General features: G+C 43.0%; 1 protein-coding gene across 2 annotated transcripts; it reads left to right on the top strand.

Moving 5' to 3' along the window:
- The first annotated feature begins 1,095 nt into the window (after positions 1-1,095).
- arrdc2 (arrestin domain containing 2) lies at positions 1,096-13,947 on the top strand. 2 transcript variants are annotated; one of them, XM_052073933.1, is made up of 8 exons: positions 1,096-1,256; positions 1,707-1,967; positions 9,646-9,863; positions 9,961-10,063; positions 11,322-11,578; positions 11,695-11,857; positions 12,229-12,395; positions 12,709-13,947. In XM_052073933.1, exons 2-8 carry the CDS (start codon positions 1,709-1,711, stop codon positions 12,760-12,762), a joined length of 1,221 nt encoding a protein of 406 aa, XP_051929893.1. In that variant the 5' UTR covers positions 1,096-1,256; positions 1,707-1,708; the 3' UTR covers positions 12,763-13,947. The 2 variants fall into 2 exon arrangements, with proteins under 2 accessions (XP_051929893.1, XP_051929892.1); XM_052073932.1 differs by lacking the exons at positions 1,096-1,256; positions 1,707-1,967 and adding an exon at positions 8,056-8,438.
- The last annotated feature ends 89 nt before the right edge of the window (positions 13,948-14,036 follow it).

Below are 14,036 nucleotides of genomic sequence, written 5' to 3'. Positions count from 1 at the left end.
GTAGCCTCATTGATTACAGTCTGTCTGTCATAAACAGCCTTCAGATTAATGTACAGTAAATTTCCTAGAAATATAATGTGTTTTTGTGCTGGTCTTGCAAGTGTCACCAGCAAGAGCAAAACAGTTGCGGCAGCAAGTAGTAAGACAAGCTGCTAAAAATCAAACAACCAAACCTTTGATCACCGGGCAGCTTACTCTATGAACTGAGCCACAGCACCCAGGACCAGCATGTTGTTGGGGTCCAGCCCGGTGCTGGTGATAGCTGCTGATCAGCTGGTCTTGCTGGTGGTGCCACCAGCAACCATCGGGGCAACACCAGCATGTTGGCGTTGCTGGGTGGCTTTGACTCAGGTGGAAGAGCCTACTGCCCGAAGACGGCTGGGATAGGCTCCAGCACCCCCCGCGACTCTAGTGAGGATCAAGCGGTTCGGAAAATGGATGGATGGATAGTTAGAGAAGTGCACATTAATTTTGGTGGCAATTGGTCGTAGTTTTCTGACACCGAGTGATATAAAGCTTTTTTTCACAGACGAAAACACTTCCATAAAATCCCACACATCCATAAAATCCAAAATATTGGGTTGATTGTTTTGATATTTTTGGAGATTGATGTAGACATGAGTGGAGATGTGCACATGAATTTTGGTGGCGATTGTTTTTTTCCATGACAATTAGTGCCATTAAGCTTTATGGTCACTGTCCATTGGGAGGACAACACTTAATGGCAATAAAATCCCAAATAATGTGATGATTGTTTTAATTTCAGAGGTTGAAGTGAATGTGAATTTTGGACTCGTTAGTTTCAGTAGCATTCGGAAGTTTCAGAAATAGGTAGAAGCAAAAATGTCGACAACACATTGATTCCTTCAAAATAAGTGAATAGCAGCCACGTGCACCAGTAAATACATTTTGCAGGTACTCAACAAAGTATGTGCTTGTTAGGCTTGGCAAATAGTATAAAATAATTTCATTTCAAATGCATGTTTCTGTAAACTCTGACGGGTAAAGAAACAAACCATCGATCCACAACTTACTCTGAAATAAAACATTCGAATCAACTCCAGTGTTTGGTGGGCGGACGTGACTCACGTGCGGCCACTGTGATTGGTGGAAGAGTGAAACCGTGTTACTGGGCGCTCAAGCCTTGCAGACGTGTTATTTAAAGATTGCTGCCGAAAACTCACGACGGCGTCTCCCCACTCACAGTTGATTCGAGTTCTCTCCGGTTCTTCGAGAGGATTCCCCATGTGCCGCTGGTGAGTCACGAACATCGAAAGTGTGACGGTGCAACGAGCCGTAGACAGTCTGGTTTTGGAAGGCGTAAAGCCATTTCTCAAGACCTATTGGTTGAAAAGTGATATTATCATTTAATCTGCTTGTTGTCACCGTGGTGGTAGCATGCAACCTCGCATTTATGATTACCAACCACGTGTACAATGTATATAAATAACCAGGACAGAATAGTTTGAAGATATTTGCAGTGAACCTGCAGTGGTACGCTCTGTAGGGTTGAACGGAATAAACTAGTAAGTAAACCGCTTTTCATTTTCTATGTTGGATTCTCCCATGACATGGGATGATTATTTTTATAGTGGGAGACCTTCCTTATTTTTATAGTGGGGACCCCCTCCCCTCTACCAAAAAGAATTGGACTGTATTCAATGTGCTAATTGCATCATACCTGTCTTATTTCCCTTGACACACAGAAATGTCATTGAAAATGAACCCAATTAAGTCTTTCAAAATGGAGCTGGATGGTGAGAGAGATGCTGCCTTCACTGGAGGAGAGGTGGTTTCGGGCCATGTGGTGTTGGAGCTCTGCAGGGACACCAAGGTGCACTCAATGAAGGTGCAGGGACGAGGTGTAGCTACTGCACACTGGCTGGAGAACCGCGGCATGAACTCCGTCTATAACGACTACACTTCAAGGTTCACTTATTTCAGAAAGAGGCAGCATCTGATCAGAGGTTAGTAATCCAAAATTCGTCAGCAGTAACTGTTTTACGAGAAAAAAAACTTAAAAGGTCATGTGAACTTGCAAAGATGTGTGGCTTTAGGGATGCACAGACATCCTATTCCGAGAAGTAGTGTCTAATTAATCAGTGGTCCCCAACCTTTTTTTGTGTCACGGACAGGTTGAGACAAGTACGGTACATGCTGTTAACAGACCGGGAGCCTTTTTTTTCATTGCCAGCTTTAAAGCGCTGGTAATGACAACAACAATAATTATAGAGTTATTGCACATTTTATTAACATACGTTCCTTTCAGACAGTGTTATTCTACTGCACCACAAATGCCGATATAAAATAACACGGTGAACTGCTGAGAAATGGACCAGTTAGGAATAATAAATATGCCTTATAATGTGAACATAATGAAACACTTTATTACTCTAATCTTTCTAGTTGGCATACTCCCAGGAGTATGTGTCCAATTGCTCATAAGGGATTCCTGACCCTGATTTGAGATTTAGACCCTTTAACCCATAAAATAACATATTAAGTAACTGGCACTTGGTGGGCGGATTCTCACTGTGTCATCATAATGTTTTTGCTGAACTGTTGAATTTCACTGTCAGGAGCTAACCGGTGATTAATCACTGTCTTTTGCATTGCGGTGCATAAAACGGTGATTCCCAACATGCTGTGAGAGATCTTCAACGGTTCTGCCGGAGATTATGCAGTTTCATTTGATTGGTCCAGCAATTATTTACTCGAAATAATGTACATCTGTTCAACTATCTAGTCGCAATGTATCGTAACAGGCATCCATCAGTCAGCTAATGAATGGAATCAAATCCATAAATTCACAGGTCATAGAGCCACGTCCACATAGTTCTGGAGAAATTAAATTGAAATTTAACCTGACGTTTGCATCATACCCGGTGAATAAACAGTAGATGCCAGTTAATATTTGATCAAATGTTTTCAACACAGTGCAGTTTGTTTTGACCCATCAGCCTGGTTAGACAGGCGTATGAGCTAATGATAAATTGATTGTTGTTGTTGTTCTTTAACGACCTTCTTCAATGTTCAAATTCTCACCTGAATGCAACAATCCGAGGCAATCAATCTCTGTCTCTCTCAGGACCTGTCGTATACGGTTTTAATTCACTAGCTGTCTTCCCATCATTGTCATTTCGTCTCAGTGATCCTGTTTAGACTTTGGGTGAGAGGCAAGGCACACTCATTCATGGGGCAAAAATAATCAATTGACCATTCACACTTAAGTGTGGCACGTAAACAGTTTTCAGCAAACCTAACATGAATGTTGGAGAAAACGGTAATGAACTGAGAAAACTCACGCAAGGATATGTCAAGTTTTCACTATGCTCTAGCCTTGGAAGTGTATGGAGTGCTCCAGCTAGTCAAATAATCAGGTCTTAATGGCCAATTTGGCATTCTCGTTTTTACTGAGGTTTTTTCCTTTCCTATTCTATCCTTGCGAGAATACATGGAAGTACTCGGAGGATAGGTCACTCAAATTAAAAAAATATGTATGTAATGTGCCTCGAAACAACCTTGAAGCCACTTGTTTTGAAACACTTTCACAATATTTTATTTACTCAAGCAGGATCGTTGAGAGTAGACACACAGAAATGAACACAAGACACTGAACTTTGCTAGAATATGAGCATCATTTATTCCTCCACTAAGAATCGGCACAGCAATACAATCACAAGTTGGTTAAATGCAATAAGTACAATCAAACTCTCACCGTAATGCGCTGGGAAGGAGAGCCAACATCCCGGCTGCGCATCCGTACGCAACCCGCAGCAGACTCTACCAGAGTTTAGCTCTTGATTCCTTTTCTACGTTCAAATGTTTGTGCGCCACAGAGGAGAGGGTGGCCGGCCCAAACTCTCTGGCAACACCGAACAACCTTCTTCTTCGATAACAGGTGTCATACACATCTGACTCTCAAAATAATCATGTTTTTACCCAAACAATCATGCACTCTTTTCTCTCAGGGAACACTCGCTCCTGGTACTTGAGCAAAAACATGCCTAAACCTTCCTACAAACCAAAAACATCACGTAAAATATACTTATTCTCCTTATCACTTTTCTGCTAAAGTTACTCCAGACCAACTTTTATGAAAGGATATTACCCACAATTCTCTATGACGCAATATTTAAAGCAATAGGGCACCGATGTAGTTGACAGACGATGCGTGGACCCTCAATTTTCACGCTAAAGAAATGAAAAATTATTTCAATAATTTAAAAAAAAGCACAGAACTATACATAAACAATTACAGTATCAAACAATAAAAAACATGCTTCGAATCATACTAACATTACCATCCATAGAGAGGGGAAAATTGTTAACTACAAAAACAGGTTTCAGGAAAATAAGTTTGAGTGAGAGGAAAAAATGAAAGACAGCAAGCTGGAGACTTAACGTCATTAATATTGATTCCGAAAACAGAACCGCCAAACACAATTGACATATGATCGGTGGCAAAAAGGCAGACTCTGGGATTATGAAAATACAGAAAGGGCACATAGAGTCAAGTTTTAATGCCATTTGCATTCCTGGAGTGTGTAATGGTCCTGTTTGGTTTAACTTCATTTTCAAAAACGCAAATGAGAATTTTTTTCGATCAGGACATCAACATTTATAAATGTCATTAATAACAAAAGTGGATAGTCAATAAAGCCAAGCAACATATTTTCAAAGCAAAAGTAAATACGTGTTCAGAAATAATGTTATAAACATTTTCCATAATTTGTGACAGATTGAAAATTCCAAAATCAATCGGCTTATTGTAAAAGACCCTTTTTATCAAGATATTATGAGGCAACTAAGTCAGCAATACTCACTGCCAGGCGATAATGTCAGTTAGGAAATGTGAAGTCAAATTAATTTGAAACACTGCTGACCATTGTTTCGTATGGTCCAAAGGAAGCAGCTTTGCATTTCTTTTTGACACGACGCCGTATTCCAACAAAGGTTAAGGAAAGGTGGTATAACATCAAGAATGTTCACTTTCCAAAAAGGCCCATAGTCTCAAGTGTGCTTGAGGGTTGTATGAATTGCCCAGTGTGAGAAATGTCCAATTTTCAACTTTGAGATGAGGCACTAGTCTTCTTTAGCTGCAGAGTGGTATAATTCATCGTTGTGCATAACAAACACCAACATAAATGATGGCTTATCTGTCCTCACTCATCACTTATCTTTTTATTTTCATTTGCAATCTAACATGACCCAGTTACATGGGCCAAAATAAATGTTTTCAACGTGAACAAGTTGCTGGCAAACACGTGTCAACAGATTCATTGGTTGGCCTTTCTGTGCTAGACCTTATTTGTTGTCTTGCTTGTTTTATTTTTTTTCTTTATTCGTGGAAATGTGAGGCTGTTTCATTGGGACAATTTTTTTTTTCCACGAATGATAGTGAAGTATTTATGGTTGAATGTTAACAATCTGCTCAAACCAGGGCATAAGGATCGAGTCCAACGAGGAAGGAAGATGGCATGGGTGTTTATTATTATTTTTTTTAATACAGGCAGCGTTATCATGACAACAATCATAACAACACATGACAGTCTTTGCTTGCCCTCCTCCACTTCACTGCTAGATGCAGGTATTACAGTAATTTGATGGGATGTTGTCAGAAAGTCTGATACTCCTTATGTGTTTTATGGCACCGTAGTTGGGTTAGTTATGGAGCTGGATCCTTTACAGTTTAGTTTCACTCCGCGACTGAAGCTTAATATATACACATTTATAGGAGGTAGCTTTATAGGTCAAAGTTATTTTCAAAGGCAGCTTGGCCATCAGGTTGTGACAGGCGGTGGGTAGTCAGCTGATCAGGAGCAATGCAGGCAGCTGGCATCAACCTACCAGCAGGTGGCGTCACGTGCTCTTTTCTGTCTTTTGTTTTTCCATATCCTGACTTTCGAGACGTCCGTTTTTTTCGTATCGTTTGTCTTAATTCGAGTGGTGAGCTGGACCCTATGCCAGTTGATTTTGGTCAAGAGGTGAGGGGATCCCCGGAGTGGTTGCCAATCAATTGCAGGGCACGAGTAAGTTATACACTGATCTTCACACCTGTGGACTATCCTGATAGTCATCCAATCAATATGAAAAGTTCTGGTGTGAGCACGCCAATTTCCTGCTGTAGGAAAGGACTGGTAAGCAAACAACCATCCCCCATCACATTCATAATTAACAACAAATTTGAGGCATGCATTGTCCTAACATGTATGCATATGTGATGGGAGAGCAAGCCTTGGCTAAAAGGGAGAGTATGCAAGCTCCACACACATTTGAATCCAGAACCTCAAGACTGTTATACAGGTCTGCGAATCCACTGGGCTGACCTTTTCCTCACCAGGAAGTTCTAAAGTTTTTTTAAAAAGCCACATTGGTTAAAACGCAAATACTGTGATATCTCTTGCTCGTTTGACACGTTCCGCAAATAGACGTACTGAAGAGCAACGGGCAGTTGTTGTTTGGCAAAGAATGGTGTAACGCTTCCTCAACTGTTCTCGCATTCTAACATCTCCAGCCAAGTTGTGCTCTGCAGCTGTGAACACTGTCCAACTTGCCACCAGGTGGCACAAAAGAGCAAACTCCTGTTCAAGTGAACAGAGTAAACAACTTTGCTTCCAAAGGTACAGACATGTGTTTCTAAGTTCATCGGGACTGAATTAAAGTGTGATTGATACGTTTTCTGAGTGCAAAGGCATTTTTTCAAATGGATTCTACTCAGAGTGACCTAGTTTTTGCAGTGCCCTTAAAATGTGTGCCCTAGCAGCAGCATACACAGTATAAATTATTCTCGGTGGCCAAAAGGGCAGCGATATAGCACATCTGCTTTTTGGTCAACCAAAGCAGCACGTGTTGCTCCCCCTGCAGCTGACTTCCATTCTAGTCTATATAATCACTGTACTTGACTTAAAAATATATTATATGTATATATATATATATATATATATATATATATATATATACACATTAGCTCTTTAATCAGATCATTTCCATAATGCATCTGAGCTGTTTCTCTTGAGGCCTGTAAAAAGGCCAAGTTTAAGACTGTTAAGAGTTCTTATAAGAGACACTTGAAGGCAGGCAGGGTAGCCCTCGCCTAGCGACATGTACGACGGAACTCGTCTTAAACAGTGATTGAGAGGAGCAGTTGTTTTCCCGGAGAGAGATGCTTCTTGATTTGTGCATATTGTTGTTTTGAAAGTGTCGTTTGTTGGCAGTGTCCAAGGTCACATGAAAGAATCGGCGTCAATAGCTTTGGGCCTGCCAGCGGGAACGTATTTTCCTCTTCTGGGAGGCTCTATATTACACGAGGCATCCTCAGTATAAATATGTTTTCTTCTAAGAACCTGGAACCACCAGTCGACATGGTCAAGACCCTGTTTTCCTCGCTGTAATCTCCACACCCTGTCTGCATGTTTTTAATGTTGCTTTCAAAGTCAACTCGGAAATATTGGCGTTTTCGCTTGCTACATTAAGCAGCAGATAAAACAAAAGAAGTTAATTCGAATGACGCATTTGTTTGACGGTGTTTCCTGTGTGTTTTTATGTCACTTTCGTTTTTAATCCACATTAGTGCTGACATTTTAGGGACTTTTTGGTGCTCTGTCTTTGCCAGGACATGTTTTTAAAGCTTTTCCTTCATGCCCAAAATGAACAAGAGTTTCAAAGTGTTTCCTTTAATCAAATAACTGTTGAGTAATCATCAAGACTGTCAGACTTGATGATACGTGTTTGTTTGTTTTCAGTAACTGGTGCAAAACAACCACATCTTGTTTATGAAAATGTTTTGTTAATTTTGCATGTAACATACAGTATTTATTGGTTAGATTTCAGATGTTAACAATTTTAATTAAATACAGCCAATGTACAACTGACCAAATACAAGTCAATTAAATACAGCCAATGTACAACTGACCAAATACAAGTACTGAGACGTCTTTGCGAATGAGGAGTTCGTGAAGGCATCATTGCCCAGCCTTCAGCCCTCTCCTGAGGCTTACATTATCAATCTTCAGGGCCGCCCCGCCCACTACGTCCTCCTCCAAATAGGCCTCCAACCGAAACTGCAAAACACTCTCGACTCTAAACGGGCAACCGCTAACATCACTTACTCTTATTTGCTGTCCCGCACGCTGAAAGGACTAACTTAAGACGAGTGGCAACAATGATTTTCGATAAGTTGAAAAAGTTGGACATCGTCTTCGACGCCCCGGACGTGGACTGTCCTCCGGTGTACAGCAGCGGGGACGTGGTGTCCGGCCGGGTGGTGCTGGAATTGACCGGGGAGAGTCGCGTGGACTCGTTGAAGCTCCACGCCGAAGGTTTCGCCAAAGTGCACTGGACCGAGTCCCGCTCGGCCGGCTCCAGCACTGCCTACACGCAAAACTATAGCGACGAGGTGGAGTACTTGAACCGCAGAGAGGTGGTGCTGCAGGCAGGTCAGTCAGCCTCGGTGAAGGTTGCATCCCCTCACTCAATTATTGTTACGTGCATCACCATAGGGTGCCAGAGACCTCTCATCCCAAGTAAATGCCTCACGGTTGCTTATTGACAGACACTTTCAGGATTATTGCTGTTACGGTGTGGTTTGTAAATCCCTATTTGGCATCTTCTATCCAGCCATTATCCGAACCGCCTCTTCTCACGAGGGTCGTAGTGTATCAAAATGGTTTAGTATTGAGCGTTACTTGTAATCTTCAAAAATGCGTACAGTAGTGTTCATGCAGAGTTGAGACGCACTCCCTATTCGTGTTTCATATTTGTCGAGGTTTTCATTGTTTACGGGCTACCATAATGAGTAAACTTGTCGAAGTGAGCAAACATTCTGTCTGTGAAAACAACCGTTGAAAGGAATACTGTAGGACAAATCAATCACTTTTAAGTCGAGTCAATCTTTTGTTTCTCCCCTGTCCTCTCAGTCATTGGGCACGTTTGTTGAAAACACAAAGAGGAAATTCACTGCCAAGGCTTCAGTCTTAAGTTGTGCAAAGCAGTTCCTCGTTCGACTTGTTTCTTTTTCCTATCAACTTACAACCGACAATATAGAATCAAATGTATTGTGCTTATTCTGAGTAGTACGGTAAGAGAACTTGTGCGCAGGTGTACCTAAATGCATTCACTAACTCAGTTGACAGCGATTGTATTGTACTGGAAATCAATTGGGAGCTTCGCGCAACAAAGGGACACAAACACGTAGCGCGTGTTAAACAAAAACACGTGTTCGTGGGTCTTCGCTGACACCAACTGTGGAGCGGGGGGCAGGGGGGGGGGGCAGATCAGTTGAGAAGGGCTTGAGGAAAACACGTTCCCTGTCAGCACAATGCAGAAGGAAACGCCCCTCGGAGCAAGCAGGCCAATATGATGCTGGGACTGGGAATTATATTTGAGCGGAGTCTTGTATGATTTTCTGCTGCGGTTTGATTCGAGTATGAATGTTGTCGGTGTATATGTTGGCCTCAACCTTTAAATGCTTTCTGAATTAGTACGTGCTGAACGAGATAAACAAGTTGAAGAAAGATCAACGTTTATGATGCCATTATGCGGGCGTTTCTGGCAAAACCTTTTATATAAACAAACAAAATGGGATTACTGGGATTATAATTAAGTCTTAAGTTTACGGGTGGTGTCCCATTTTGTCTTCCTTAGATAATGGCGAAGTGACCGTACTTCCTGCAGGTAGGCATGAATTCCCATTCAGCTTCCAGCTGCCAGAGGAGACGCTGGTCACCTCCTTTGAGGGGAAACATGGCAGCATTCGTTACTGGATCAAAGTGAAGCTGCATCGGCCCTGGGCCACCGTCAAGAAAATCAAGAAGGAATTTACCGTCATTGAGCCCATCGACATAAACACACCAGCGCTACTGGTGAGCCTCCTCGCTCCTTTGTTCTTTTATTTCAATTTGGTCTCATGATTTTCTCAAGTACATTTGCAATTATTTTTTGCTTTTTCCTCATTCTCAGGCACCACAGGCTGGAACGAAGGATAAGATGGCACGGACGTGGTACCGAAACTTTGGACAAGTGTCTGTTACTGCAAAAATAGACCGCAAAGGATATACACCAGGTAAGATTGTGCCAACTCAACCTTTAATCACTTCAGGAACCATATTTGGTCACTTCAGTGTGTACTTAAAATGGATACTTTAGCCGGTCTGGTCCCAGCTAATTTGGAAAGACAAATTAGGCAGGCAATGTACTCCTGTTCCGTGATCTAGTGAGACAATCTAAAAACAGTTTTACCCTGCCATGTGCTTTTGAGCTTTTTGAAATGTACTTTAAGTTTCCCTCGCACTTGTTCTCACTATTTTGGCTGTCAGGAAATGGCAGACCATCATATAGCGTCACTTTGAGGCAATGAAAACAATACTCGCGCAGTTCTCTGGATAAGAGACATAGCGTGCTACCATCATTTTCTATTTGTTGAGCCCCCCCGGGTAGAAGATTCCTGCAAAACTAACGTAAAACAAAAATGGGTTACTATTTCAATGGTCTTCACTCGAATGTTATAATGTCATCAAAGGAAGGTCTGCTGTCTTAATGTTAGCGGATAATGCAAAATGTCATGGACAGGCCACTTTTAAAACCCAGAAGAGAGACACCTAAGAGCAGAATATACAAACAACAGTGCTCATGTGCTCCGTGGGTAAATAAAGGACCTTCCTGTTCTCTTCTTGCTTTTTCTTAATTAGGCCGCATATGTACATTCAGGGCGGCCCGGTAGCCCAGTGGTTAGCACGTCGGCTTCACAGTGTAGAGGTACCGGGTTCGATTCCAGCTCCGGCCTCCCTGTGTGGAGTTTGCATGTTCTCCCCGGGGCTGCGTGGGTTTTCTCCGGGTGCTCCGGTTTTCTCCCACATTCCAAAAACATGCGTGGCAGGCTGATTGAACACTCTAAATTGTCCCTAGGTGTGAGTGTGAGTGCGAATGGTTGTTTGTTTCTGTGTGCCCTGCGATTGGCTGGCAACCGATTCAGGGTGTCCCCCGCCTACTGCCCGAAGACGGCTGGGATGGGCTCCAGCACCCCCCGCGACCCTAGTGAGGATCAAGCGGTACGGAAGATGAATGAATGAATGAATGAATGTACATTCAGCAGAGCTCAGTGCTGCTTGGCATGTTAAGGCACAATGTGGTACTACACCGAAGGCAAATAAGTGGATTTGCCAGTACTCTTATGCACTTTCTAAATTCCTGAAAAAGATGCACCACGATATCGATTCACTTATAAAGTAGACATGCATGTTGGTGTATCGTGATTCTATGATTGATGTATCTGCTGTTTCGAAGTTGACTCGGCCGTAACATCCTCCCCTTCGTCTCCACAGGCGAGGTCATACCCGTTTTCGCCGAGTTTGACAATTCGACTTCGCGGTCAATCGTGCCCAAAGCGTACATCACTCAGACTCAGACCTTCATCGCCCGCGGCACCATGAAGCAGAAGCGCGCCGTGGTGGCCACACTGAGCGGCGACGTGGTGGGCGCCAGGTGTAGGGAGACGTGGCACGGTCGCGCAATCAAGATCCCGCCCGTGGGTCCGTCCATCCTGCAGTGTCGCATCATTAAAGTGGAATACATGCTTAAGGTGAGCTCAGTTACCGGATTGTTTCCCGTTTTTGTTTGCTGAATACACCTCTCTGCTGTTTTGGATCTGCCCTCCTCACCTACCTACCCGAATTTATCGCCGTCTTGTACCAACAGGTGTGTGTGGATGTCCCGGGAACCTCCAAGCTGTTTCTTGAGCTGCCTTTGGTCATAGGCACCATTCCGCTCCATCCGTTTGGAAGCAGGACTTCAAGCGTCAGCAGCCAGTACAGCGTCAATCTGGAGTGGCTTCGTTTGGCCATCCCAGAGCAGCCTGAGCGTAAGTTTAAGTACTCAACACGGACATTTGAATGGACTTTTAAATGTTTACTAGATATTATTCGACAAGTTTAATTTCACAAATTCAAATGTCCAGATATTGCTAATCCAAATTCATTTAAGTGATTGAAAAGAAAAAAAACTCCCCCAGACTAAATAATCAAATCATGTTTTCAAGATGAATCAGCACGTGGGCATCAAGTTGGATGCTTGTTAAATGCGAACTCGGCACAAGGCCGAACGCCAACCCCATAAAAGCATATTTTTCGAATGACATTTGCTAGCAGTGATGAGTCAGCAGCTTCACGTTTGGGCCCGTTCTGCTCTGCTCTGAGTCAGAGCAGCAGAGTAACTGTGCCCGTTTGCTTGTAGCTCCTCCAGAGTACAGCTCTGTGGTGGCGGAGGGGGAGGCAGAGCAGTGCGGCAACAACAACGCCGCGGCCTCGCAGCCGGCCGAAGATCTGAGTGGGATCCTCGAGCGGCCTCTGATGGCATTTGTGCAGGAGTTCCGCTTCCGACCGCCGCCTGTGTACAGTGAGGTGAGAGAGAGCGAGACCCCCCGTCCTCTCCGTGTGAAAAAAGCACAGGCACCTCTGACATCATGGTGTGGATCGTATCCTTCTAGCTTTTACATTGAAGTTAAAATGTCAGTGAAATACATTTCTGGTGCATTTCTGATCTGCTAAAATGGTTTCATGGTTAGCATTTATAAGCGTGTGTTGGACAGCCCATAAATGCAATTTGGATCGACTTTTCTACAATGTCAATGGTGTGCATGGGATTTATTTTCACTCCAGAATGGAGAAAAAAAAAACTTGTTGGGATGAAATGCCTTTTTCTTTATTTCTCCAGGTTGACCCCAACCCTCAGCCTTTCCACATGAGGCCTCGCTGCATGACGTGCTGAACTGCAAGACCCTGCCTGAGCGTGGAGCGATGTAGATTAATCAGAAGAATCAGGATATGTATCCGATTCCTCCTCTTTGAAAAGTGGCACCTGGTCGTACCAGCGTCACTGAGAGACTGTGGTGAGCGCCGTGGTGAAAGTTGCCGCCGTCGCCACCGTTGGGTGCTTGGAGACGGAGGAGCAAGCCCCTGCTTTGTTTCCGGTCTTTACGTGGACTCCTTGCAGTTCTGCTAAGATGGAAGCAGTGGCTCTATGTCAGTGATTTAAAAAAATGTTTTTCTGCTCTCTTTTTTGAAAATCCTGATGACGTGAGTTACAAACACTTCCCAAACAAGGATTCCCTCACCTGAATTGAGATTTAGAGAATATGGGACGCGTGGAAGGGGTGAGGTCAGGTGCAAGTGCATTGATGTCAGTTGACATGTTTACGATCATGTTGTCATTTTTGAATGGTGTAAAGAGAAGTGCAATTATTGTTCAGTTTCTACGTCCCTTTTGCCTGGCTACACGATGGAAGCCAAAAGCACAAGTGCCTGTGACAATTTCTACTGTTAATCAAGCACATACTGCAAATGAACATTGTATTGATGGTTGGAGCACACTGAAATGTGTTTTATGCATGCAGTAAAAAAATACTGAAATGGTAAAACTACATATGCCTTAAACATCCGTTGTGAAAGAGGAAGTTAGGAAAAAACTAGAACCAAAAACAGTTGTGTTGCGCAACTTGGAAGTGTCAGATAGTTAGTGGATGCTGAGTTTTGTTTGCACAAAGCAGAAATAAAATGGGCTGTGTGTTTATTAAGTGCACGAGGCTCACTGATAAGCTCCCCTAGCTGTTCATACAAAGGAGATGCAGACCTCTGAACCGTGTGCTTGGAAGCTTTTCATGGGAGCCAAATGCCTCGTTGGTCTGAGCCGCTTTGGGAAGCTCAACCGGAACACACTTAAGACGAGCTTTAAGATGATGATGCCTCCGGAGTGTACGGACAAGAACATTCCAAAAAAGACTAACTCTGGGATTATGACTTTTGCTCATGTTAAAAAAAAATGCTAATGAGAAGTCTTCAGGGTCAACTGTATTGTCATGCATGAAAAATGCAAAGAATGTATTTTTATACAATGTTGCCAAAGTTTCCTAATCGTTTCTTTTTTTTCTTCAATAAATACTGAATTAACACTGTTCACTTGTGTGCCTCTTTTTCAATGTTAGCCGTTCGTGAAATGGTACATGTTGTTCTGCAGCGAAGTGAGTCAAAAATATATTCTTGCCA

This window comes from Hippocampus zosterae, chromosome 8 (genome assembly GCF_025434085.1).
Source record: "Hippocampus zosterae strain Florida chromosome 8, ASM2543408v3, whole genome shotgun sequence".
NCBI classification, from domain to species: Eukaryota; Metazoa; Chordata; class Actinopteri; order Syngnathiformes; family Syngnathidae; genus Hippocampus; species Hippocampus zosterae.
This window is presented reverse-complemented; position numbering and strand designations above follow the sequence as displayed.

Coding starts and splice junctions, on each gene's coding strand:
- arrdc2 (XM_052073932.1), top strand. CDS start 8,165: ATGATTTTCGATAAGTTGAAAAAGTTGGACATCGTCTTCGACGCCCCG. Junction 9,864..9,960: donor TAAACACACCAGCGCTACTG/GTGAGCCTCCTC, acceptor CCTCATTCTCAG/GCACCACAGGCTGGAACGAA. Junction 11,579..11,694: donor AAGTGGAATACATGCTTAAG/GTGAGCTCAGTT, acceptor TTGTACCAACAG/GTGTGTGTGGATGTCCCGGG.